This window comes from Pan troglodytes, chromosome 13 (assembly GCF_028858775.2).
Source record: "Pan troglodytes isolate AG18354 chromosome 13, NHGRI_mPanTro3-v2.0_pri, whole genome shotgun sequence".
Taxonomy (NCBI): domain Eukaryota; kingdom Metazoa; phylum Chordata; class Mammalia; order Primates; family Hominidae; genus Pan; species Pan troglodytes.
Genome location: NC_072411.2, coordinates 132,149,172 through 132,176,691, shown reverse-complemented (window position 1 = coordinate 132,176,691; position 27,520 = coordinate 132,149,172). Strand labels below are relative to the sequence as shown.

Below are 27,520 nucleotides of genomic sequence, written 5' to 3'. Positions count from 1 at the left end.
TTTAATCCAGCAACTTGCTTTTCTTGCTAAAGATTTTATTTGGTCTACTGAGTAAACAGAGATCCACCGCATTGTTTTTGAAAAGTTGGATAGTATTCTATGGCATGAATGAATCACAGTTTAACCACATTTTCTCTCATGGAAAAATGTTTTTACAATTATTGACTTTGGTGAATAATCTCGCTCACATATCCTTGTGCACATGTGATAGCATTTTTGGATATCCAAATCCTAGAAATGGATTTGCTGGGTCAAAGGGTGTGTGCATTAACATTTTTATTAGACTGCATTTACATTTTAAATCTTCAAAATTGGTCTGCAGTATGAAATGGCACTAGCTCAATTTTTTGTTGTCTCTCACCCAGCCATCACCAAGTCTAGTTTAATTCTTTTGTCAGAAGTCATTGAGATGACAGCTTCCTGTCACAGGCTGGCATGCAACCTCAGGTGTTTTCAGTCTTTAGTGCCACAACTCTAATGCACTTCAAAAATAATTGCCATTTTTTTTAGAGGGGTGAGCTTTTTCATTTTTTTTTTTTTTCAAATGACACTAGCTTCATATATCTTTTTGGAGCTTTGGATAGGATTTAGAAAAAGAGATAAAACAAGACGAATCTATCGCCCAATTCTTCCTTCTTTCATCTGCTGGAGTTAACTATAACATATTGGTGCTCTTCGGACAACCACCTGGGTTATTGGCTGCAAGAGGCTGTATCTGCCAGTTCCCATCTACTTAGCATACCATTATTCTCTTTCTAACACTTTTCCAGTATTTGTCACATTAAACCTAAGTTAACTGTTCTGGCCACCTAAGCAACACTTCCATTTTGAGAGGACAAAGAAGACAACATTTCAAGAGTACAATACTGGTAACAGTACCCTCCTGGACCACTTAGAATAAAATGATTTTTTGCTTCTTCTAAACTCATAGATTTTAAAACACCTGCACTCATTAACTTGCCAATTGGTCATGAACTTCCTTTGGAGTTAAAAAAAATACAAGATATAAAAGATTAGTCATTAAAGTGTTTTTACAAATCAAATACTAGCTACATTCTCCCCACTATAAATAGGAATATATATGTGTCATGAAAGTAGGAACTAAATAATATTCAAGATTCTTTCTAGCCCTGGCCAGGTTTGGTGTCTCACCCCTGTAATCCCAGAACTTTGGGAGGCCAAGGCGGGCAGATCACTTGAGGCCAGGAGTTCAAGATCAGCCTGGCCAACATGGTGAAACCCCATCCCTACTAAAAATACAAAAATTAGCTGGGCATGGTGGTGGGTGCCTGTAATCCCAGGTACTCGGGAGGCTGAGGCAGGAAAATCACTTCAACCCAGAAGGCGGAGGTTGCAGTGAGCCGAGATCGCCCCACTGCACTCCAGCCTGGATGACAGAGTGAGACTCTTGTTGCAAAAACAAAAAAAAAAAAACAAAGATCCTTTCCACCCCTAACACTTTATTAATCTACTGGTTTTCAAAGAATTAGAATCCAATATAAGAAAATATATGTAAACTACTAGAGCTAGAGTAAGAATAACAGTATTTTTTTTTTGTTTTTGAGATGGGGTCTCACTCTGTTGCCCAGTGGTGAGATCTGGGCTCACTGCAACCTTTGTCTCCTGGGTTCAAGTGATTCTCCTGCCTCAGCCTACCCAGTGGCTGGGATTACAGGCTCATGCTACCATGCCCAGCTAATTTTTTTATTTTTAGTAGAGACAGGGTTTTACCATGTTGGCCAGGCTGGTGTTGAATTCCTGACCTCAAGTGATCTACCGGTCAGGCTCCCAAAATGCTGGAATTACAGGTGTGAGCCACCACACCTGGCCAAGTAAATCTTATTTATTTATTTATTTATTTTAAAGACTGAGTCTTGCTTTGTTGCCCAGGCTCGAGAGCAGTGGTGTGATCTCAGCTCACTGCAACCTTTGCTTCCAGGGTTCAAGCAATTCTCCTGCCTCAGCCTCCTGAGTAGCTAGGACTACAGGCGTGCATCACCATGCCCAGCTAATTTTTTGTATTTTTAGTAGAGATGGGGTTTTGCCATGTTGGCCAGGCTGGTCTCGAGCTCGTGGCCTCAAGTGATCTGCCTGTGTCGGCCTCCCAAAGTGCTGAGATTACAGGCATGAGCTGTGCTCAGCACCCCCTTTTTGTTTTTTTTTTTTAAGAGAAGGGGTCTTGCTATGTTGCCCAGGCTGGTCTGAAACTCCTTAGTTCAAGCAATCCTCCCATCTGAGCCTCCCAAAATTCTGGGATTACAGGTTTGAGCCACTGTGCCCAACCCTTGAGTGAATCTTTGATTTAGAAAGCAGCGCACTATTTTTTCTAAAGCTGGAGATCATCATTATAAAGATCAGCTTCGCGAAACTAAACTGACCCCAAGCTGTAATCCGAAAGTTATTTATTTGAATAAAACCCCCCTCCCAAGACCCAAAACAACATGGTATCAAGCAGTAAAAGAGAAGTGCCTGTATAAGCATACAGTATATTTCAAATGTTACTATATAAACAAAGAAAATATTTATGTATAACATTTATATTCTGGACTATGTCAGCGGTGGTATGACACTAATGAGAGAAATATCTGCCCTCAAATCCATGTCAAATGTGCAGTTATTTGGATTTAAGGCCAACGAAAAAGATGCAGTGAAAAAGAGACTAAAAAACAGAATCAGCATGAAAGAAGGATTCATCTAAATCTGGGGCATAATTTGGATAATATACAACATTAAAAAAATAAAGACAGGAGAAAGGGGAGGAAATGTACAAGAAATAATTTTAGAAAGTCATTCCAGAAAAAAAATCTATCTTATGAAACATATTTTAATGCTAGTCTTTTAGTACTTATTTATGTCAGGCCACCTCTTACTGGATGTTTGGTTTCCTGTGCTGAGACTCAGAAAAATTGTCTTGTGGTTAGAAAATAGCATATTCTCAAGGCAGTTGACTGAAAAGTATATTTTTTTGGCATGCCATTTTTTACAACAAATTTTACTTTAAAAAGAGGGTGAATTAATTAGCTTGGAGATTAACTCTCACTGGTAGAAGTGTAGTGGATTTATTCAGCATGCTTAAAAAAGAAAATGGATCAGAATTTAGGATTTTATATATATGTAACTGACAGAACCTGAGATAAAGGAGAGTTTTTCACTTGCAAAAAATAAAAAATAAATAAATAAATAATAAAAATAAAGAAAGAAAAGGAAAAATTAAGAACACTGAAGGGATGGTGGGAAAGATTTCTTAAAAAAGGGTAGTTAGGGCCGGGCGCGGTGGCTCACGCCTGTAATCCCAGGAGATAGAGACCATCCTGGCTAACACGGTGAAACCCCATCTCAACTAAAAATACAAAAAATTAGCCGGGCGTGGTGGCGGGCGCCTGTAATCCCAGCTACTGGGGAGGCTGAGGTAGGAGAATGGTGTGAACCCAGGAGGCGGAGCTTGCAGTGAGCCGAGATTGAGCCACTGCACTCCAGCCTGGGCGACAGTGCGAGACGCTGCCTCAAAGAAAAAAAAAAAAAAGAGTAGTTAGAGGAAGGCATGCGCCTAAGTTAGACTTGAGAGCAAAGTCTGAAGAACACCAACAACAGAATTATTCTTTAGGAAGCCGAATGCCAGGAGCACTCCTAAGGATAATTTACTAAAATAAAAAGGTAACAAGATACTCAGCCTGGTGAGGCTTACGAATGAGAGAAATGAAGCATACTTGTAAAATACCAGACCTTCAGGGGAAAGAAAATGCAAAAAAAGACAAATTTTTAAAGGCTGTAAAAATTAAAACATTCTAACTTACTTGAGGTAGATAAAAATAGAAAATCATGTAAGATTAGAACAGATTATATTTTTGACCACTCATGTTAGGAGGTGAAGAAATGTTAGGATCATAAATCTTAAAGCCAGCCAGGCTCGGTGGCTGAAGTCTATAATCCTAGCAATTTGGGAGGCCGAGGCAGCTGGATCACCTGAGGTCAGGAGTTGGAGACCACTCTGGCCAACATGGCGAAACCCCGTCTCTACTAAAAATACAAAAATTAGCTGGGTGTGGTGGCGCACGCCTGTAATCCCAGCTACTCGGGGGGCTGAGGCAGGAGAATCGCTTGAACCCAGGAGATGCGGAGGTTGCAGTGAGTTGAGATCGCGCCACTGCACTCCAGCCTGGGCAACAGAGGGAGACTCCCTCTCGATAAATAAACAAACAAACAAATCTTAAAACAAATGGAAAAATCAATAATCCGTTTAAAAAATGTACAAGGCCGGGCGCGGTGGCTCACGCCTGTAATCCCAGCACTTTGGGAGGCCGAGGGAGGCGGATCACGAGATCAAGAGATCGAGACCATCCTGGCCAACATGGTGAAACGAGGTCGCAGTGAGCCGAGATCGCGCCACTGCACTCCAGCCTGGCGACAGAGCGAGACTCCGTCTCAAAAAAAAAAAAAAAAAAAAACCAAAAAAAAAGTACAGAAAAGGATGCCTTTCAGTATTTCATACATCACTAAATGTGCAAAACCCCCTAAAAACAGTTTAATTAAAAATTTGAGGCTGACTCTGGGCCCACTGCCTATGAATTAGCCCTGCTCCGCAAGGAGCAGTACTGTTTTAAAAAAATTTTTTTTTGGACAGGCTGATTTTACATTTGTAATATTTCTAAATCTTAAATTAAAAAATATATATTAACATTTATATTTTAAAAGATGCTTTCAAAAATATAAAAAAATTAACTCATTAACTATTTTGTTTAAGGACTCCTGGAAAAACTGAGGGAATGATCAATATGCACACCAAAACAAATATATACAAACTTCTAAATTTCATTTTATAGGAATAGTATCTATTGAAAGGGCAGGGTGCATGAATAACTCAGTGACAGGCGTAAACTCAGCCAGGATTAGAAACGTCTTCCCAGTGGAGGCCCCGCTCAAGTTGAGAATTTCATGGACACAGTAAATCGTCCAAAAGCCCACCTTCAATAACCAAAGTAGGCATAAAAATAGGCCGATGGTTACTTTGGAGATAATATAATCCTCGGTCTCATTGTTGTGGAGCAGATGTCATTATGGGTGGGGCTGAAGCGCAGAGCAGCTGAAACATTTTTATACCACCACCCGCACACTTTCAATGGGATAGAAGGGACTCCAAAAGGTAAGAGCTCCCATTCGTCAGTTGCTACTAGAAATAACTAAGTTTTGATGTGGCCGTGGCACGCGTAAAGGCCACAAAGAGATTTATAAAATTCTCCATGATTAATTCCTATCCTGGAAAAGAGGCAATCTCCTTTTCCCCTCCCTAGCTGGCTCCTCCTTGGGACACTTGGCTGAGTCGTTCTTTCCCTCCTTCTCACGCTGAGGTGAGGCCGCACGCAAGCCGGAGACGCCCGTTTTCCTCTTCGCGCGGAGGAAACTCTACGGGTAAGAAGCCGGGGTGGCGGGAAAGGAGCACGCGGCACCGCGGGGAGGCAGAGAAGGCTTGCCAGGGACTAGCCGGGCTCGGGGAGAGCAGGGACACGCGGGCCGCCGGACCGAGGAGGCCGAGGTGAAGAGGAAAATCTCCCGGCGCGGAGCCGAGACTGGGCGCTTCCGGCGGGCTACGGTTGCTCTTGGCCTAGCACAGCCTGCGTCCCGGGCCCCAACCGGGCCAGGTAGGGAGTTAGGAGAGAGGGTAAACCGCGGCTCGCACTTGCCTGAGACCGGGTGACCAGTAACTGGTAATAGTCTTTGCTAGGCGGCGGGCCTTGTCCTACAGTTTCAAAGAGAGTCTCCGGCAGCCACGACGCCATCTTGGGACGCCACCGCCGTCGCTAAGACAACCAGGAAGGGGCGGGGCTTGGTTGGGGTCAAGGGGCCAAAACCCTAGTTTAAATTGAACCACGCTTATGAGCTGGCAGAAGGATTTCTAACTTGGGGCGATCGTCCCCTCTTCCAAGGGTCTTAGGGAACCCTGATCCGTGAAATTTCCAGCTCCAGGTCCCGGGTGACCCGAAGGGGAATTAGTTCCTGCTACCACGGAGGGGAGGGGGTGACCCCGGCGGAGGGATACCAAGTAGATCTCCACAGTCCCCTTCCTGGTCCCTCGAAGGGATCGGGCGGAGATCGGAGGCTGCTGAGAGAGTCGAGCCGGGAGGCGTGGGAGGGAGGGGCGATGTGATGGGCCGCCAGTAGGCAGCGGGGCCGGTCCCGCGGACGAGCCCGTAACCGGAGCCCGAGGGCAAAGTAGTTCCCCGAGGGTGTCAGAGCAGGCGGGGAGGGAGGCGGCACGGGCGGAGGCGCACGCCGGGCGCGGTGCTGCGGCTCAGCTGATAATTGAAGGAACCCGGAGCCGCCGCCGCCGCCGCCGCTGGGGGGGGTGGGGGGAGCTAGTGGAAGTTACTGCCGCGCCACCGAGTCCGGACCGGAGACTTTGGGGCCTAACTAGGTAATTGGGGCGCAGCTCCGGGCGGCGGGGGCAAGCCTTGGGGGAGGGGGCCAGCTGAGGGGTTGGGGGGGCGGGGGGAGGAGCTGGAACAGAAAGTCCCAGGAAGCCCGGTTGTGTCATCGCCGCGATTCGGCCCCCGCTTGGCCTGCTCCCGGCGCCGGCGGCGGCGGGGCCGCGGAAGGACCGGGCCGGGGGTGGACGGGAGAGACGCTCGAGGGCGGCCGCGGCCGGAGGGACCGGGGCCTGGCGGGAGGTAGGGGTCGCTGGGTCCCTCCTCCGGCTTCCCGCAATGAGGAGGGCCCTTCACAGAACCGGGGTAAGGCTTGCGGGTGTTGGGGAGCTCGGCGGGGACCAAGGGGGGCCGGAAGTGGGCTTTGGAGCTTGGAGGGTGTCTGGGAAGAGAGAAAGTGGGGGGCCGGAAGTGCAGGTGGGGGGTGTGAAGACGGCAAGGGTTCCCCGGAAATGGGACGAGGGGCCCGGAAATCGGGAAAGGGGAGGCTCCGGGGCCGTGGACGGCCCGGAAATGGAAACTAGGAAGCAGCTCCAGTGACAACAGTTGTGGGAAGCGAGGGTCAGAGGAGGGAGAGGCCAGAGAGACTTTAGACCGCAGTAAGGGGTTTCCTGCCCAGGGGGACGGCGAGGGACGGTTGAGGGAGGGCGAGCCCGGAGACGGGGTCTGCGCGGGGCAGTTTTTTAAGCCGTGGGAAGTTGAGGCTGAGGGAGGATGATGACGAGAGGGGCATGCAGGGAGGCCTAAAGAAGCCGAGAAACTTGACTGAGAGGAATAGAGTATCCTTTTAAATAGATCAGAATGGAAATTGGTGGTAGGTGGGTTTAACTAGGACTTGGGGGAGGGAGGTGGGCCAATTGTCACCCCAATCGTATTAGCATTCAGAGCGAGTCAGGCGATTAATTTATTTATATGTGGATTACATAAAACCTATTATTTACAACGTTTGTCCATCAGTTCAGCCCCTCTGCTTCCTTCTCCATAGTGAGTGGGTTTCTAGTACAGGAACAAGTTAGAGGGGAGTTCGAATAACGAAGGTAGTAAAACCTCAAATCCTGTCTTCCTCGGCGTCTCTCCCTTCCTCAGAATAAGAAATCCTTCATTTCCTAGACGGAAAAATGCGGAAAAACATAAAAACACATGTAAATCGGGGGGAAATCACACATTGAACTCCTGGTGGGGGACAGGAGGGAATTGGTTACCTTACGTGGTGAGGAGAGAACGGAAGGGGCAGCTTCCAAACCCTTAAGACAGATGTTGTGTTTTTTTGATAATGCTGTTTTTGTCTGGGAGAGGTTTAGCCTAAGCATCGAGTCTGGTGGTGGGCATAGTTTAATTGCTTCTTTAGTTAATTGGGGGAGGGAATGTGTCTGTGTGTAAAGGTTGGGCCGGTGCGGGGGGGGCGGGTACGGTTAATAGCGCAGTGAATCCGTTCTAAGTGGACGTCTAACTGCTCTCCTGCTGTCTCCTTTCCTAGTCGCGGTCCTCGATCTTGCCTGGGCTGCCAGATCACCCGATCTCCGGGCTTTACTCCGTTTTGTAGGCCCTTTAGTGATGTGTTTAACTTTATGTTCCTCTCGAGAGTCTCATTAGGTATTTTTGGCATTTCATTTTTTAAAGACCTAGCAAGTTGAGTCTCAGAGTCTCCTCTTTAAAAACAAAACAAAAAATACGGGGTAGAAAGTTGAAAGAGCTATTGAGTGGGGTAAAACGACGCTCAGAACAAAGGTCCTAGTTGTGTTAGAAAAAAAGGCAAGAGGCCTGTATATGAGGCCTGTGTGTGTCGCATTTACACCCCGGGGGGGTTGAGGAATGGAATTAGCAGAGGTTTAGAGACAGTAAATTGTAGAGGATTTTATTGAGGCTGATTTTCATATTTACCACATGCAAAGTGATCAATATTAAGTGTAAGTTTTAAAGTATACAGAATTTCTAATTCTTTCTTTTGACACTTCCTGCTGTGTGTTCAGCCCCAGAAATGTTGAACTGCTGCGACTATCTTTGTGAGATTGAGGGAGTTTTTATTTCATTTATTTTAAGCTTAAGAGTACATAATATGATTGGGGTTTGTGGGCTTTGTACATGTCTGCCTTTCTATGAATGTGCCAATATCCATAAGAACTGGAAAACTGTAATTAAGATTATCATTGTTTCCATTCATTCCCCAGTTTTTCTGGAGTGTGAGCAGTTTTTAAGTCTGTTCAGCTGACATTTATACTACTTAGTTTGAGTCTATGAACAGGCTTTATTTTTCTTTTTTTCTTCATTTACTTTCAAAAAGTTTGAGAAGAATTTTGGCAGTTAGGTTCCAGAAGGTGCTAAACTAAAGTAGTTACATTTAAAAAACGAATGGGATGCTAGGTAGATCACGGTAAAATCAGTACTTTCACCTGGCAAAGTAAATTTGTAGTAATGTATGATTCCATGTATGATTCCTTTCCCATTGTAACTTTTTTTTTTTTTTTAAAGCAGAATCTTGCTCTGTCGCCTAGGCTGGAGTGCAGTGGTGCAGTGTAGGCTTAATGCAACCTCTGCCTCCTGGTTCAAGCGATTCTCCTGCCTCAGCCTCCTGAGTAGCTGGGATTACAGGCACGCGCCACCACTCCCGGCTAATTTTTGCATTTTTGGTAGAGACAGAGTTTCACCATGTTGGCCAGGCTGGTCTCGAACTCCCGACCTCTCAGGTGATCCGCCCGCCTTGGTCACCCAAAGTGCTGGGATTGCAGGGGAGAGCCACCACGCCGGCCCCAGTGTAACTTTTAAGATTATTGTATTTATGTTATCTAGACAAGGTTTTAATATCCTGCTTTATTTTAAGGTTTTCATCTTAGCAAGGAAAACATCACTGGCTTGGAAATTCACACACTACCAGTTAGTAGCTTTGTGACCTTGAGCTAGTCACTTAACCTATCTGGTCTTCATTTATTTTATCTGTAAAATGGGAGTGGGTAATCTCTATTTTACCTCACTGGGTGGTTGTGAGACCCAACAGATGTAATGACTGAAAAAAAACAACATGCTAAATAAATTAATTTTAGAAAATTACATTAGCTGTTTTGAGGTCATTTTTAAAAGATACAGCTGCTCATTAGTCGTGGTGGTCCATGGGGCAGGGGAGAATTAATGTAAACTAGGTTGAAGGTACAGAGTTATAGAACTTCATAATTTGAAATTGCTGCTTAATTGGTAGTAGAATTTGGGTCTCATTTTTGTCTTTTTAAAGTTACCTTCTTTTTTTGGTATCAGCATGCCAGATACTTGTTTGCCATACGTTCTACTGAAAAAACTTGTTAATATGTTTAAAGAAACTTCAAATTCGTTTACGTTTTTTATTGACAAAGTACCTGTTCTGGTTTGTGACTCTAATGAAATTGACTTAATGTAAGAGATTACAATTAGGGAATAATGCTTCTGAATCTTGGTCACTGTTTTCTTTACAGAACCTAGGGAACTTTCTCCCCTTTTAAGTGGATGGGTAGGGATCTTTTTGAGCAAATGTGATACCAGTTGCTCCTTTATTTTTTTGTTTGCTATTTGATGGACTCAAGTCAAAACAGCAACCTACTTGGTTTTTTAATCTTCACTGAAATCATTCCTTGCAATTGCCTGTTTGACATGGACTTTTCCCTCATTTAAATCAAGCAAGCAACCACTATGTACAGAAAAACATAGAAGATAAAGGATGTAAAGAACAACTTACAACTCATCTCTTCAGATCACTTCCTCGAACAAGTTTCTACCTGTGATCTTTGTATTTCTGATTAACTGTACTTGCTTCGTTTCTGCATTACAGTATTGCACTTGTTAACATGTGTTGCTTTTGTTTCCCTGATTGGATTGTAGGCTTCCTGAGGGCAAGGATGATTTCATGTCAATGTGGTATGTGTGAAGGTATACTAATAAACCTGATTGGTCTGGGTGAGGTGGCACTGGAGGTGAGGAGGTGGGAGGATCGCTTGAGGCTAGGAGTTGTAGCCCAGGCAACATAGTGAGACTGTCTCCACAAAAAAGAAAAAAAAAGTTAGCTGGGCATGGTGGCACGCATCAGTAGTTCTAGGCAACTTTGGAGGCTGAAGCGGAAGTATTGCTTGAACCCAGAGATTTGAAGTTAATAGTTATGATCATGCCACTGGACTCCAACCTGCTTGGAAGGGTTCTTTGACCCCAGCAGATTCTTCAGAATGCTTTCTCTTGGTTGGTTCAGTGATCAGGGCCTCTTCACATCTCCCCTGACTAATGTGCCATTAGAGTGCCTGGATGGATATCAACTGTCACTGCCATGTTTTAGTGTTAAGCCAGTGGATTATTCTGTGCCACTTTTTTCATAGGCCAAGCTTTAGTTAATAAGGCCAAGCCTGAGGAGAGTCCAGGCCAGATAGGGTGGAAGAGTAAAAATCTGGTGGATATTACAGAATAAATATAATTTTTAGATTGTTGTATATAATCTTAGTGCTTGGTAATTTTTTTTTTTTTTTTTTTTTTTTGAGACAGAGTCTCACTCTGTTGCCCAGGGTGGAGTGCAATGGCGCGATCTTGGCTCACTGCAGGCTCCGCCTCCAGGGTTCATGCCATTCTCTTGCCTCAGCCTCCCGAGTAGCTGGGACTACAGGTGCCCGCCACCACGCCCAGCTAATTTTTTTGTATTTTTAGTAGAGACGGGGTTTCACCTTGTTAGCCAGGATGGTCTTGATTTCCTGACCTCGTGATCCACCCGCCTTGGACTCCCAAAGTGCTGGGATTATGGGCATGAGCCACCGCGCCCGGACAGTGCTTGGTAATTCTTAACGTGTAGTGTAATGTAAGCTTTACTTGTGTATTTTCTTTTGGTACTTGTGTATCATTTCAGCAGCTGTGTTACAGACTTGAAGACATAACCTCAAAGCAGTTGTTCTCTACCTCTCTGCTGGGTTTCTCTGTGCATAATGGATGCTTGCTGTTATTTGTAATAAATAGATAAGTATACCGATGCTAGACCTGTCCCTTGATTTTTCTTTTTTTTTTTTTTTAAGTAAAATTTAACTCTGCTAATGTCTTGGGTTTTTTAAAAATGTAGTTCTTTAATATCCTAACTTACTGATAGTTTTAGGTTATTGGCAAAAAGAGGTTTCCTAGACTGAAATAAGTCTGTTCAGTCATTTTTCTCTGAGGCCTTTTAGATTTTGGTTGTTTCTTGTGATTTCAGTGATTTCATTAAACTGAATTGGATAGAAGAAAAAGGAACTTACCCATTATTCAGGCTTACCTGCTTTGTCTTGAGAGTGCAGAAGCTATTGGCAGTAGTCAGTTTCATGGTTATACTTGTTCGTTTGTTGAGACAGAGTCTCACTTTTGTCACCCAGGCTGGAGTGCAGTGGTGCGATCTCGGCTCACTGCAACCTCCACCTTCCAGGTTCAAGTGATTCTCCTGCCTCAGCCTCCCAAATACTGGGATCACAGACGGGCACCTCCACACTCAGCTATCATGGTTATGCTTGATTTAAAAAGTCATTCAGATGGTCTAGAGTGAAAAATACCTGCTACTGTGTGTTTTCCTTAATAGCACTGTTCAAGTGATTATCTGATTTGAAGGCAAGACTTAGGTTCCAATCCTGGCTATGCACTTCCCATCTTTGTAACCTTGGGCAAATAATTTAACTTAGTACTTTGTGAGCTTCAAGTGCCTAATCTGAAAAATTTGATTATTACCACCTAATGTAGAGTCAGTTGTCATTTATATGCTAGACATTCTGTATTTAGATTAGGCTCCACAGATGAATTGGAACACAAGGCCCTTTCTCCACTTGTTTACAGTACTGTGGACCATTGCCTCATTTGTTAAAACTCTTTTAACTCGAACATACCTCTGTTATATGCATAGGTATCCTACTTGAAACATTTGACCCAGTGGCTCATGCCTGTAATTCCAGAACTTTGGGAGGCTGAGGCAGTAGGATCACTTGAGCCCAGGAGTTTGAGACTAGCCTGAGCAACTTAGTAGAGACCTTGTTGCTACTAAAAGTAAAAAATTAGCTGGGCATGGTGGCACATGCCTGTAGTCTCAGCTACCTGGGAGGCTGAGGTGAGAGGATTGCTTGAGCCTGGGAGATGGAAGCTGTGCTGAGCTGTAATTGTGCCACTGCACTCCAGCCTGGGTGACAGTGAGACCCTGTCTCAAAAAAAATTTTTTTTTTTTTTAGTATACAATAGTATTCCTTAGTTGATTATGAATTCTTTAAAGTCTTTAGTCCCCACCCTTCTTTTTTTAACTTTTATAAGGACACTAATCCCAAGTAGTGTCCCTTTTTATCTCTGCATCTAGCACAGTACCTGGCCCATGATAGGGATTAAGCGTTTGTTGACAGAATAAGTCTTGTGAAAATAAAATAAGATACTGTAAGTGGAAATATTTTGTAATGGCTTAATGTCCTATTTTTAAAATTTTGATTCTTATTTTGCATCGTTAATGCTAAAATGATTTTGAGACTTTTAGTCAGTATATATTTTGGAGACTGCAAGTTACTTTAAATCATACATTTTAAAAAGAATTAGGGCAAGCCATTTTGTTACTCTTTAATTGACCATTATGTGCATGTAATAGTTGATAAAGTACATTAAGGACCTAAATAAGTTTTTTTTTTGAGATTGAGTTTCGCTGTGTTGTCCAGATTGGAGTGCAATGGCGCAATCTTGGCTCACTTGTAACCTCTGCCTCCCGGGTTCAAGCAATCCTCCTGCCTCAGCCTCCCGAGTAGCCGGGATACAGGTGCCTGCCACCACACCCAGCTAATTTTTTGTATTTTTGGTAGAGACAGGTTTCACTCTGTTGGCCAGGCTGGTCTTGAACTCCTGACCTCACGTGATACACCCGCCTTGGTCTCCCAAAGTGCTGGTATTACAAGAATGAACCACTGTGCCTGGCCAATATGTTTTAATGCAGTGCTAAATGATTAGTGTTTCCAATTTATAATAGTATACATCATTCTAGTTTATTCTGTTTGTTTCTTTTTAGAGAGCATGTACATATTTCTGTAAATATAGTGTTATTACCCATACATGGATTTTTGAAGGCTATTTATAAGCCTAAGTGTCCATCAACAAGCCTTCAAGACTTGAAGTTACAGCATTTCAGTGTGTATTTTAATCAACTTGTTGGCTGTCATAACCAATGAGTTCTACCCTGACTTCAAAACTCCTACTCACTCTACCCGTGGGCAGTGCTCTGAATAAATAGATGTACCTTGTGCTGTGTTCTTAAGGTCAGATGAACTTAATTTAAAGATTTTATACTGGTAAACATGTGCGATGCCCTGGAAACCTAAAGTGAGTTTTCACAGTAGCCCATCTCTTGAAATTCTCTCTTCAGTTGTAATTTAAGCTACTTTGTGTCCTTAGAGAGCAGGTTCATAGAGATCATATGAATGTCCCCTACTTTTTTTGATTCTCAAAAACCAAGTGCTTCTAGTAGCCTTGTAAATAGGAAATATATGCAAAAGCTGTCAACTTCTCGGACCCCAGTGTTTCGTAATTCTGTTTTACATCCTTGGCTGCAATCAGATTGAACTGTTTCTTCCTCTCTGAACACACCCAGCAACTTTTTAGCATTTTTGCTTTGGTTTTTTGTCTACTTGAATTGACACCCCCTCTCACATCTTGTATCTATTATTTTTATTATTTTTTTTATTTTATGAGGCAGAGTTTTGCCTTGTCGCCCAGGCTGGAGTGCAGTGGTGCGATCTCGACTCACTGCAGCCTCCACCTCCACCTCCTTGGTTCAAGCGATTCCCTGCCTCAGCCTCCTGAGTAGCTGAGATTATAGACTGGTCTCCAACTCCTGACCTCAGGCAATCCACCCACCTCGGCTTCCCAAAGTGCTGGGATTATAACCGTGCCTGGCCTGTATCTCTTAGAAATGTATATACATACACTTAACTTTCTTCCAGTGACTCCTTTAAAATTTTTACTCCTTACTCTCCTATTCTCCTTCTGTAACGTATTTCAGGATGACTTTCACGTTCTGTCTTACATAATTAGTTGTTTACATTTTAACTTAACTGGGTTTTTGGCCTCTTCAAGGTAGAGATCTCATTCTTTTATCTTCACAGTGTCTGGCACAAGGCTTCCAACATAATGCATTGTACATGGTAGGTGTACGTGGTAGTGTGTTCTGGTGTGACACATTGGGAAACGATGTTGTGAAATAATATTAGCATCGTTTGCCATAATTTACTTGCTTGTTTTCATTTTTCAGGGGTTGGCAGCTGAGTGTAGAATATAAATTTTTCAAAATTAGGCTCATTAAAATCAGCTACTTAAGGAATTGTTAAGGCCCTAGAATATTTTAGTTAGTTGGTTACCCCAAATTTAGCATTTGGAGATGATGTTTATTAGTAGATGATGATTTATTTATCAATACATATTTATCAAGTGCTTACTATGTGCCACAATTGTGCTTGACAGAATATAAAAGGGACCTGAAACTTATTCCTTGTCTTCCAAGTTCTGTTATGTTTCATATAGTTGATATTTATCTTATTCCATCACAGCTTATTTGTCTAAAACTGTATATAGGAGTATCGTATTTAGCATAGAGAAATATTCTGTAAATATTCTAAATGTAGATTTTCTGCATTTAGAAAATCTGATATTAGAATGTAAATTAAGAAACATGAATTAGGGCATGATTTGTGGCTATACTAAATAAATTGTTGAAGCATCTTCATTTACAAATATTCAGCCAGGTGCTGTGGCTCATGCCTGTAATTCCAACCCCTAGGGAGGCTGAGGCAGGAGGATGATTTGAGCCCAGGAGTTCAGGACCAACCTAGGCAACACAGCAAGACATCATCTCTACTAAAAATAAAAAATTAGCCTGATGTGGTGGTGCACGCCTGTAGCCCCAGCTACTTGGGAGGATTGCTTGAACCCAGGAAGTTGAGGCTGCAGTGCGTCAAGATCATGCCACTGCACTCCAGTCTAGGCCACAGAGTGAGACTCTGTCTCAAAAAACAAAAATAAATACTCATCAGCAGCTAATGTGAGTGCATATCTGGTTCCATACAAGATCTGCCCTCTTAAAGGGTGCTGAAAAAGAAGAGATTTATAAAAGGAGATTCCTTATCTTGAAATGTACTTTGTTGTAGATGAGTTCAAACTTACGACAACAGCACACAACATCTAACATTGTGCATATTTGTTATTAAGTACAAGATCGAGTTTTATACAGTGGGTACTTGGAAGTTTAGAGAGGTTCAGTTCTGGGTTGAAGTTACTTAGGAAGACTATGAAGAGAGAGGGGCTTAAACTGGCCCTGATTGTTTGGAGGAAGATATAGAAGAATGGGGAGCTTAAAGGTGTAATTGTGGTGAGGATCTAATATTAAGGTAAATGGGCTCTCTGGAGTAGAGGGTCCATATATATGAAATAACAGGAAATTGGGCTGAGATTATTGAAGTTCTTAAATGGGAGATCACGGAATTAGATTTAACAGATTATGTTGAATGATTGTTGATCCCTGAATAGGTGATGTGAAAAAGGTGTACAAAAATATTTATGAATGAACTGAAAACAAAAATAAAAGTGCTTTTAGATGTCATTTTTTATGACAGTGCTTCCCTTTCTGATACTACATATAAAAGTTTTTGTATTAAGTTTTGGAGGAGATAGAAGTAGTGAAGGTAAAACTTACTTCTTGTTTTTCCCTGTTGTTTAAAATGTTAAATAAGCAGAAGCTGGTTTATTGTCTAAATGACTCACACCAGTCCTCTGTTGGACACAGAAGTCTTCCTTTAGTGGAAGCTATCAGTCATTTTGTCTCAGCACATTCAACTGTTGTTTGTTCAGATTTTTTGTAATTCAAAATACTTTTTGATACCTAATGCATGATTTTTTGTGAGTTGTCCTCAGTAATTTATAAGTCTTATATAGGGAAACTTTTGCTTAGCATTCAATACAGTGAAATTATGTTTAAAACAAAAGTGAATTGTGGCTTAAATAATTAAATACTTCTGGGTTTTTTTTTCTAGCCATTACTGACTCTGGGATAAATATGTAAATACTTTAAAAAAGTACAAATTAATATTACGTAGTTTAATCAAATTAAATATTCTAATAAAATATTCGCTTTGCACTCTGCATAGTAGAGTTGTTACCCCTTTAATTGTTTTTAAAATTTTATTTTGACACATAATATGTATGTATTTGTGGGGCACTTAGTAATGTGTCAATACATACAATGTATAGTAGTCAGACCAGGGTAATTAGCATACCATCATCACAGACACTTATTATTTCTTTGTGTTGGGACATTCAATATCTTCCCTCTAGCTATTTGAAACTATATATTAAACTATAGTCACCCTGCAGTGGAATAGAACAGGAGAACATACTCTTCCTATCTAGCATAGTTTTATATCCTTTAACAGATACCATTACTTTTATACAAGTATGTATACAGGATTTTAAAAGTGAGAAGTTAGGTTATATGGTGGCTGAAGAGAAACTAAAAACAATTTTTTTCAGTGTTCTGATAGCTATGATATTTAGCTTTCTTTAGCAGCTTTTATTTCTGGTGTGTTCTTACAGACTTTCCTAATTGCAGTTTGGATTAATTTGATTCTTATGTAGAAAGCAGAGATGCTAGCTATGCAGATTTATGACTCAGAATTGTACCTGTTTGTAGAGTAAGGAAGGCTGTATTGTCCAACATTTTGTGGACTTTAGAATAAAAATATTCGTGAAGTCTGTCTGTTTTACTGCTGTAGCACAAGAGTGCCTATTTTTCTGTAAAACAGCCACCCAGCTTCATATATTTTTTCCTTTATAAGAAGCATGTATTTTCATTTCTTCCCACCTAGGGAAAGCAGCTTAGTCTCAAGGGAATTTGACCCTGCTCTCTACCCTTCCACCCCAGGTCCAAATGCATTTGTGCCCTTCCCCCAGTAGATGGCAACAAGTAGGCTGATGTTTAAGAAGATTCAGTAGTCTTAACTTTGTGATCAGACCTATTTGCTAATTATTTCTCAACTGTCGTTAGTAATGTTAGTGTTGATTTTCACATTCTGGCCTCAAAATCCTTTCAGAAAACTAGACTGTTAATTGCAGAGTTCATCTTTTTTACTCTACTCTTCATCCTGCCTTTTGAAAAGTGTTGCCTTTCCAGTTGCTGCTATGAACTAAGACTTGGGGTATTTCAGCCTTTGGTGTGGTGCTGTAAGATAATCTCCTTCTGCCTCTTCTAACCATCTAGTATTACTTTTCAGCTGCCTGTATATTAGGCCATGACATTTTTTCCAGGTATCTTGTCATTACAGAAAGTAAGGACTACTGAAAGGAATTACTGAAGAGCTAATACACCATCATTTTATATCTTCATTGTGGTACATGTTTTAATTGATACTCAGTTTATTTCTTGAATCATTTAAGGAATTGGTAAACTTATGTTTGCTGGAATACCAGAGTTTCTTTCTCTTCTATAAAATGGGTCTACTACCTAACTCATGTGTTTACTGATATTCAGCCATAGTGTTACGGTTTTGTTTCTTATTACTAAAAAAGAAAATGAAGGTGATTCATAATTACAGAGTTAACTTCTGAGAGTTTACTGTATCTCAAGAAACTTAGAACTTTTTCATGATTCCTGCTGAGTTTATTTAAATTTTTAATGCAATAGTAAAGGATTTGGGAAGTTTTCCATATTTCTTCAGACAGTTGTAAAGTTAGGAATGGCTTAATCTATCTATAGTTATTTTAAGGAGTGTAAAATCAAGGACTTAGTAAAACAACAGTTCTAAAAAAATTCTGGAATTGTTTCTATTTTAAGGGCTAGTATTAGAATCATGGCTCAAGGAAAGGAGTTATCTTGGTTTCAGCAACTGCTGCATTTAGCTCTTAAAGGTGTTGCTTGAATTGTATGTAGTAATACTCTCAAACCTAGAAAAGCAATCATTTAAGGCATGTCAGTGAAGTTACTCTAGCAGTGGATATGGAATTAATACATGTGAATTATAAGCAAATGGTATATATATATTTTTTGTTTTTAGAGTTGGGTGTCTCACTCTGTCACCCAGGCTGGAGCATAGTGGTACAATCATGTCTCACCATAGCCTTGAAAGCCCTTGGATCTTGTGATCCTCCTGCCTTCACCTCCTGAGTAGCTGAGACTACAGGCTCACACCACCATACCTGGCTACTTTGTTTTTTTTTTTTTGGTAAAGACAGAATCTTGGTTGCCCAGGCTGGTCCTGAACTCCTGGCCTCATGCAGTCCTCCTGCCTCAGCCTTCTAAAATGCTGGAATTATAGGCATGAGCCACTGTACCAGGCTTTTTTTTTTTTTTTTTAGACAAGGTCTCAATGCTGTCACCTAGGCTGGAGTCCAGTGGCACAGTCACTACTCACTGCAGCCTTAACCTCCTGGGCTCAAGTGATCTTCTCACCCTAACCTCTTGACTAGCTGGGACTACAGGTGTTCACAACCACATCCAGCTAATATTTTAATTTTTTTTTTTTTTTTGTGGTGCCAGGGTGTCCCTATGTTGCCCAGGCTGGTCTCAAACTCGTAGGCTCAAGTGATCCTTCCACTGTGGCCTCCCAAAATGCCGAGATTACAGGCACGAGTCACCACTCCTGGCCCTTATCAGGGTATAATAAGTATTTTTGAACACTTCTTATTTCAGGCCCTAGGCCAAGATTTAGGATTATAAAGATATATAAAATGTAGTCCTTGGCCTGGAGTTTACAGTCTTAAAGGGAGAGTGGTAAACTTGGACAAAACTAACATAAAATCTCTTTTTTTTTTTTTTGAGACAGAGTCTCACTCTGTCACCCAGGCTGGAGTGCAGTGGCGTGATCTCAGCTCAGTGCAACCTCTGCCTCCCAGGTTCAGGTGATTCTCCTGCCTCAGCCTCCTCAGTAGCTGGGACCACAGGTATGTGCCACTGTGACTGGCTAATTTTTTTTATTTTTTGTAGAGGGGGTCTCACTATATTGCCCAGGTTGGTCTTGAACTCCTGGCCTCAAGTGATCTGCCCGCCTTGGCCTCCTAGAATGCTGGGATTACAGGCATGAGCCATCATGTCTGGCCACATAGCCTCCCAAAGTGCTGGGATTATAGGCGCGTAAGCCACCATGTCCGGCAGCATAAAATCTTTTTTTTTTTTGAGACGGAGTCTCCCTCTGTCACCCAGGCTGGAGTGTAGTGGCGCAATCTCGGCTCACTGGAAGCTCTGCCTCCTGGGTTCATGCCATTCTCCTGCCTCAGCCTCTCCAAGTAGCTGGGACTACAGGCGCCCGCCACCACGCCCGGCTAATTTTTTGTATTTTTAATAGAGACGGGGTTTCACCATGGTCTTGATCTCCTGATCTTGTGATCCGCCTGCCTCGGCCTCCCAAAGTGCTGGGATTACAAGCGTGAGCCACCGCGCCCGGCCTAAAATCTCTTAAACTGAATTGTGAGACGTTACGCGGATGCTTCATAAGATGACCAACTGTTTGGAATAAAGAATATGGTAAAAATACTACCAAGATATTTCTCAGAATAGTTGCATTATTTGCATCTGTATATATTTGCCCACCTTGAATTCAGATTTAAATTCCTGGTTCCCTTTTTGATGTATCACTTTAAAAGGTATATAATATAGTCTAATGATCTAGGTCAGTCCACTGGTGTGGAAAATGAATGGGATAAGAATATTAAGAAAAGGCATTTTGAATAATATTAGCAACTAACCTGTGTTGAATCCTTCCCTTGGCTCAGGGCTGGGCCTGTGGTACTTTATATAGCTTAGCACAGTCTGCTGGTGGAGGATAATGTGATAATGTATGAATAATGATAAGTTTAGTGAAGTGGGTAAGAGCGAACACTGAGATTCAGTTTAAATCTAGGCTCCAACATTACTAGTTGAATAACCTTTTTTTTTTTTGACACTAGTTCTCCCATCTGTAAAATGGGAGTAAAAATAGTATATATATCCTGATTGTTATGAGTATTAAATTAGTTAATATATGTAAAACATTTAAAACAATGCCTGGTATAGGATAAGTGCTTGCATTTGTAAGCTATTATTATTATTAATTTGTTATTTTTTTCTAGAGATAAGGTCTCTCTGTTGTTTAGACTGGAGTGCAATTGTGTGATCATATCTCACTGCAGCTTCGAACTTGTGGGCTCAAGTGGTCCTCTCGCCTTAGCTGCGGAGAAGCTAAGACTACAGACATGTGCCACCATGCCTGGTTAATTTTTTATTTATTGTAGAGATGAAATCTTGCCACGTTGCCCAGGCTGGTCTTGAACTCTTGGCCTCAAGCAATCTTCTTGCCTCAGCTTCCTCAGCATTGTAAGAATACTATTTTTAGTAACCATGCCTTTTGAGAGACAGTGTTTTTATTTTCCTTTCCTTTGCATCTGAAAAGACAGTTTTGAGAAGATGGATTTTTCTGATACTATCTTGGAATTATTTGAGTGGTAGAATTTTAGAGTTGAAATGAGATCATTGCGAGTGTTATGGACTCTGCAGCAAGATGAACTTGGGTTCTAGTTTTTCCTTGTTTGACCTTGAGCATGTTACTGTGTAAAATATAGAAAATACATACTTTTCAGGATTCTTTTCAGTTTTTAATGAGTAAATGAAGTTCTTACCTAGCACAGTGCCTGGTTCCCAGTTAAGTGATCAAATAGTATTTGTTTTATTGTAAATGTTAATAGTTCTCCTAAATGGTGCCTTATTTTCACAGTTGGTGGCAATGTATAAAGTTACAGTCAACAGTGTGTATTTATTTTTAAGATGTTATAATTTAGGTTTTGAGTAAATTTAATGGACAATTAAAATGGAATCTAAAAATTGAAAGGAAAAATAACCCTGACCCAGATTACACACTTAGAAAAGTTTTGTGGGGGGCTGTTTCTAAATTTGATTTAGGTTCAAGTGTTTTATCACTGCTAATTATAGTCTCTTTGACTACTTACAGTTTCAAATAAATAAGGTCAGTGTTAGCAGTGTGATATGGCATACATTTTTTGATGTCTTTATTTTGATATAGTCTCAGATTTATAAAAATCTTGCAAAAATAGTATAAGGAACATCCCATATTCCTCTTTACCTAGTTTCAAGGTCTTTTTTTAATTGCTAGAGGATAAATTTCTTATTTTTTTTCTTTTTTTTTTTTTTTTGTTTTGAGATGGAGTCTTACCGTGTTGCCCAGGTTGGAGTGCAGTGGTGTGATCTTAGCTCACTGCAACCTCTGCCTCCCAGGTTCAAGCAATTCTTCTGCCTCAGCCTCCCAAGTAGCTGGGACTACAGGTGCCCGCCACCATGCCCAGCTAATTTTTGTATTTTTAGTAGAGACAGGGTTTCACCATGTTGGCCAGGATGGTCTCGATCTCTTGACCTCATGATCCACCCGCCTCGGCCTCTTAAAGTGCTGGGATTACAGTTGTGAGCCACTGAGCCTGGCCTAATTTCTTTTTTTTTAATTAATGGAAGTCTTTTATTTATTTATTTTTTTTTTAGAAATAGATGTAAAACCTGATGAAGAAAGATTCATGCAGTAAACATGTTTCTTTTTTTTTTTTTTTTTTTTTTGAGACAGTCTCACTCTGTCAGCCAGGTTGGAGTGCAGTGGCACCATCTCAAGCTCACTGCAACCTCCACCTCCCGGGCTCAAGCAGTTCTCCTGCCTCAGCCTCCAGAGTAGCTGGGATCACAGGCGTGTGCCACTATGCCCAGCTAATTTTTGTATTTTTAGTAGAGACAGGGTTTCACCATGTTAGCCAGGTTGGTTTCGAACTCCTGACCTCAGGTAATCTGCCCACCTCGGCCTCCCAAAGTGTTGGGATTACAGGCGTGAGCCACTGCGCCTGGCCATGAACATGTTTCTTTATGTGGTTCTTCAACAGTTACTATATAGGTGTTGATTTTTCACAATGTTCTGAATGCACTGTAATGTTTTGTGCCTGAGTTGTGGCCATCATTAGTGAACATTGGTTTATTATACTTAGCCTTAAGGCCCTCATTGGCTATTGGATACTCCTAAATGGCCTGCTTTTTATAGAACTTAATTGCTTTGTGCAGTGCTTGTGTTCTCTCCTTGCTCTGATTGGTGGGCGTCTTGGTGTTTAGGCACTGTGAGCTACACCCTCCTCCCCCAGCTTTTAATATGCATTGAGTTGCAAAACTACTTTCTAGACTTGTGTACCTTAAGTTCAGGCTAAAGGCTTGCATTATGTGGCTTTAAGACAGTGATAATTTTGGTAGCTCAAAGGTATTTTTAAAAGTATATTCGTTATTCTCAGCACTTTGTTACCTGAAGGGATCAATAATGCTTTTGTTGTTTTTGAAGATGGTTTAAACCTTTTGTGTCTGAAAACTTTTAAGAGACTGCAGAGAAGACAGTATAATAACTGAGGGCCTTATTCTACAAGTGAGGGTCTGTGGTGTGCTGGGTATACATTATTGTGTATAACGTTTTGCCCTTGACTCTTTCAAAATATATCTTCTCTCTTCCTAAACGACTTTGTCTTTTTGCCTGCTATAACTTAGTAATGACTCCTATTATCTGCACTTGCCCACTTGAAGAGTCTTTTTAAATACACTTTTTTTTTTTTTTTGAGACGGAGTTTTGCTCTTGTTGCCCAGGCTGGCGTGCAATGGCGCGATCTCGGCTCACCGCAACCTCTGCCTCCCAGGTTCAGGCGATTCTCCTGCCTCACCCTCCCTAGCAGCTGGGATTATAGGCATGTGCCACCACGCTCAGCTAATTTTTTATTTTTAGTAGAGACGGGGTTTCTCCATGTTGGTCAGGCAGGTCTCGAACTCCCCACCTCAGGTGATCCGCCTGCCTCAGCTTCCTGAAGTGCTGGGATTACAGGCATCAGCCAGTGCACCCGGCCTAAACACACTTTTTATTTTAGGTCAGTTTCAGATTCACAGAAAAGCTTCAGAGATAGAGTTCTCCTATACTCCACATCCAGTTTCTCTTTGTGAAAATTTTAACATTAGTATGGTACATTTGACACAACTAATGACCCAGTATTGATACATTATTACTGCCTATACTTTATTTGAATTTTCTTAATTTTCACCTAATGTCTTTCTGTTCCAGGATCCTATCCAGGGTGTCACGTAACATGTAGTGAATGACTTTTTAAAACTTATGCTTTTTGAGGCATTTATTTCTGATTATAAAGTATAGAGCAATTGTTAAAATTTGAATAAAGAAAACTAAGAACCACCCCCAATTTTGCCACCTCATATAACCACTATAAACATTTTTGTATGTAGTCTTTCCTTCTAGCCTCTGTTTTAATAATAGCAGATCATATTGCTTTTCCTTATGCTATTATATGATGAACATTTTCCTGTTGCATTATTAGTTCTTCATTAATGTGCTTTATATTTACTTAACCATAATTGTTAAAATCTTTCCCTTTTTGTCAGATTAAAATTTTTTTTTTTTTTTTTTTTTGGAGATGGAGTCTCACTCTTTCCCAGGCTGGAGTGCAGTGGCATAATCTTGGGTCACTGCAGCCTGTACCTCCTGGGTTCAAGCGATTCTCTTGCCTCAGCCTTTCAAGTAGCTGGGACTACAGGCTCACGCCACCATAGCTGGCTAATTTTTGTAGTTTTAGTAGAGACAGGGTTTCACTATGTTGACTGGGTTGGTTTCGAACTTCTGACCTCAGGTGATCCATCCTCCTTGGCCACCCATGCTGGGATTACAGGTGTAATCCACCACACCTGGCCAAAAACTATTGTTAATAATCCTTTTTAAAAATGCTAGCTTTGTACTCATATCTGTGAAGCCATGCTTTTTTAAAAAGTTAATTTAAAAAAATTTTTTTTTGATACAGGGTCTTGCTCAGTTGCCCAGGCGGGAGTGCAGTGGCTCCATCTTAGTTCACTGCAGCCTTCACTTCCTGGGCCCAAACTATCCTCCTGCCTCAGCCCTCCTGAGTGGATCAGACTATAGGCGTGCATCACGATGCCTGGCTAATTTTTTTTTTTTTTTTTTTTTGTATTTTTGGTAGAGACAACATGGGGTTTCACCATGTTGCCCAGGCTGGTCTTGAACTCCTGAGCTCAAGTGATCTCTCTGCTTTGGCATCCCAAGGTGCTGGGATTACAGGTGTGAGCCACCGTGCCTGGCCCAAGCCATGTTTTTAAATGAAATTTTCCTCCCTTATCTTTTGTATTACCTTGGAGTATCTTGCATTAACTTGGGATACTTGTAATATCATTTGTATTACCCTTGTGCAGGATGTGGCTCTTTGCTTGTGGCAGCCCAATGGGAAGAGTAAGAAGACTCCTTGTTGTGGCTCACAGGCTCCTACATGGCCACCTCTCTGACATCATCTCCTGCTTTTCTTGCCTGCTACTTGCTCTTCTTGCTCCGTGGAACGTCATCTTCTAGATCTTAATGGCTGTTTCTTCATGCGTAAGGTTTTAGCTCAGATGGCCTTACTTGGTCATCCTATCCATAATAATTCCTTTTTCTGATAGGAACATTTTCACCTGCAAGTAAATAGAAAACTTGACCAACAAGGCCTTAAACAGATTGGGGTTTGTTTTTCCTTGCACGACATGGTTCGTTTGCACAGTGGTTCCAGCAAGGGCCAGGCTCTGTGTGTTTCTGCTCTGCCATTCTAAGCAGCAAATGGTTCTCACGGTTACTGAATGGCTGTCAAGGCTTGAAGTCATTGTGTCCATTGCATTTGAGTCAGGAAGAAGAAAAGATACTGTTGTGTTCCTATTGTTGTTTATCTAGAAAGCAAAAGTATTCCTAGAGGATGCCTAGCCTGTCTCCCTGTATATCTTATTACTGACAACTGGATCATACTTCTGGCAAAAAAAAAAAAAAGAAAAGAAAAAAGAAAAAAAAACCCGCACACAGTAATGGTATTTTGTACACAGCCAGGTTTAGACCATTGGCTTTTAAATTCTTCTAATATGCAGTCTAATGTGAATGACCTACTGTGTGTCAGCACTGTATGTGAAGGCATATCTGTGTAACTGAAGTAAGTTGCATGAGCTGTGCTTAATGATTATGCATGCTCTATTTGCTTTTCTCTGTTTCATTTGAAAGTTTTGGTTAGGACCTTTTAAGTCTGGATGCCCTGAACCTTTTTTGAAGCATAGATTCTTTAGCAGTCTGAAGCTCGTGGATACCTCAGAATAATATTGTTAAATTCACAAAATTAATACCCATAAGATTCAAAAAAACCAAAGATCTCAAAATGTTGAAGTCTAGCTCTCAAACTGTGAAAGCTGGTATGTAATCAGTAATATGTTTATTAGCACTGTCAGTAACGATCTAGCAGCTTCTCAAAGTAGTTGAGTGTAAAGGATAGTTTGAGGTATCTGCAGCAATTGTAATGTGATGTAATATCAGTGATTTCTTTTGGTACAAACTTAAAGGTACCGCCAATAATGCTGTGGTTTGTTGCCTATTCATATGAGAAAGAAATGTTAAAATTCCTTTTTTTTTTGGTGGGGGGAGGATGAAGTCTCGCTGCATTGCCCAGACTGGAGTAGAGTGGCGCGATCTCGGCTCACTGCTACCTCCGCCTCCTGGGTTTAAGTGATTCTGCCTCAGCCTCCCGAGCAGCTGGGACTCTAGGCACGACCACTATGCCCAGCTAATTTTTGTATTTTTAGCAGAGGCGGGGTTTCACTATGTTGGCCAGGCTGGTCTTGAACTCCTGACTTCAAGTGATCCACCTGCCTTGGCCCCCTCAGAGTGCTAGAGTTACAGGCATGAGTCACCATGCCTGGCTTTAATTTCAATTAGAGGTTAGTGAAATTATTTCTTCCAAGTTTAAGAATCCTCGTTATGAACCAGTGGTCTAAATTGATTTCATGCCTCTAATCTTGAAGTTTGAAAGAAATAACTGGCTTTAGCCCAATCATGACTCATCCCTGAGGGCGAGGGAATAGCCTGCTTCCTGGGAGGTAAAGGCGGTTGTAGCTGGATTCTTTTAGCAGGGAAGAAAGGTGGGGTAGTTGGAATTTGGGTAGGGAACCCTGTCTGCTACCATCTTCTGTCTGTAGTCTCTACTTCTTATCTTCTTCTTCTCTTCCCACTGCTTAGTTTTCCTCACAGAACTGTCTGGTAATTGCTATTTATCTGCCGACCCTGGTAGAGTGTATGTTCCTTGAGGGAAAAGACTGTCTTATTACCTTCCAGTTCCTAAAAAACTGTTCTGAAGTAGGGTAACAGTAAAAATAAAATTCGGTTCTCTTTTTTTTTTTTTTTTCCAGACAGTCTCATTCTGTCACCCAGGCTGGAGTGCAGTGGCGCAATCTCGGCTCACTGCAACCTCCACCACCCAGGTTCAAGCAGTTCTCCTGCCTCAGCCTCCCAAGTTGCTGGGTTTACAAGTGTGTGCCACCACACCTGGCTAATTTTTGTGTTTTTAATAGAGGAGGGGGGTTTCACCATATTGGCCAGGCTGGTCTTGAGCTCCTGACCTCAGGTGATCCACCCACCTTAGCCTCCCAAAGTGCTGGGATTACAAGCGTAAGCCACCTCGCCTGGCCAAAGTGAGCCACTGCGCCTGGCCAAAGTTTTCCTTATTATGTAATACTTCTGAAGGTAGAAAGCATTTTGTGAACAAAATAGAATTTTTAAAAACAGCTTTATTGAGCCGGGTGTGGTGGCTCATGACTGTAATCCCAGCACTTTGGGAGACTGAGGCAGGCGGATTACCTGAGGTCAGGAGTTCAAGACCAGCCTGGCCAACATAGTGAAACCCTGTCTCTACTAAAAATACAAAAATTAGCCAGGCGTTGTGGCACATGCCTGTAATCCCAGCTACTAGTGAGGATGAGGCAGGAGAGTTGCTTGAGCCCGGGAGACGGAGGTTGCAGTGAGCCAATATTGCGTCGCTGCACTCCAGCATGGCCGATAGAGCAAGACTCTGTCTCAAAAAAAAAAAAAAAATAGCTTTATTGAGATATAATTCACATGCCATACAATTCACCTATTTACAGTAGGCAGTACTTTTTTTTTTTTTTTAAAAGACAGAGTCTCCCTCTGTTGCCCAGGCTGGAGTGCAGTGGCGCGATCTCAGCTCACTGCAACCTCTGCCTCCCGGGTTCAAGCGATTCCCCTGCCGCAGCCTCCAGAGCA

At 41.8% G+C, this 27,520-nt stretch overlaps 2 protein-coding genes across 53 annotated transcripts in view; one reads left to right on the top strand and one right to left on the bottom strand.

Moving 5' to 3' along the window:
• FBXO36 (F-box protein 36) overlaps positions 1-5,871 on the bottom strand; it is a 129,329-nt gene extending 123,458 nt beyond the window's left edge. The window contains exon 1 of one of the 3 annotated variants that reach the window (XM_001139272.7): positions 5,679-5,871. In XM_001139272.7, the coding sequence (XP_001139272.1) occupies positions 5,679-5,774 (96 nt within the window). In that variant the 5' untranslated portion in view covers positions 5,775-5,871. The remainder of the gene's footprint in view (positions 1-5,678) is intronic. The other 2 variants (XM_054679510.2, XM_063791671.1) reach the window with 2 other exon arrangements.
• The window catches only part of TRIP12 (thyroid hormone receptor interactor 12), a 158,943-nt gene continuing 136,541 nt past the window's right edge, over positions 5,119-27,520 (top strand). For 9 of the 50 annotated variants that reach the window (XM_063791670.1, XM_054679495.2, XM_054679493.2 and 6 more), the window contains exon 1: positions 6,060-6,409. The gene's annotated coding sequence lies outside the window, so the exon portion shown is untranslated. Of the gene's footprint in view, positions 5,407-6,049; positions 6,410-6,499; positions 7,019-19,200; positions 19,323-27,520 lie in introns of those variants that run through there. The other 41 variants (XM_054679491.2, XM_063791667.1, XM_024355116.3 and 38 more) reach the window with 17 other exon arrangements.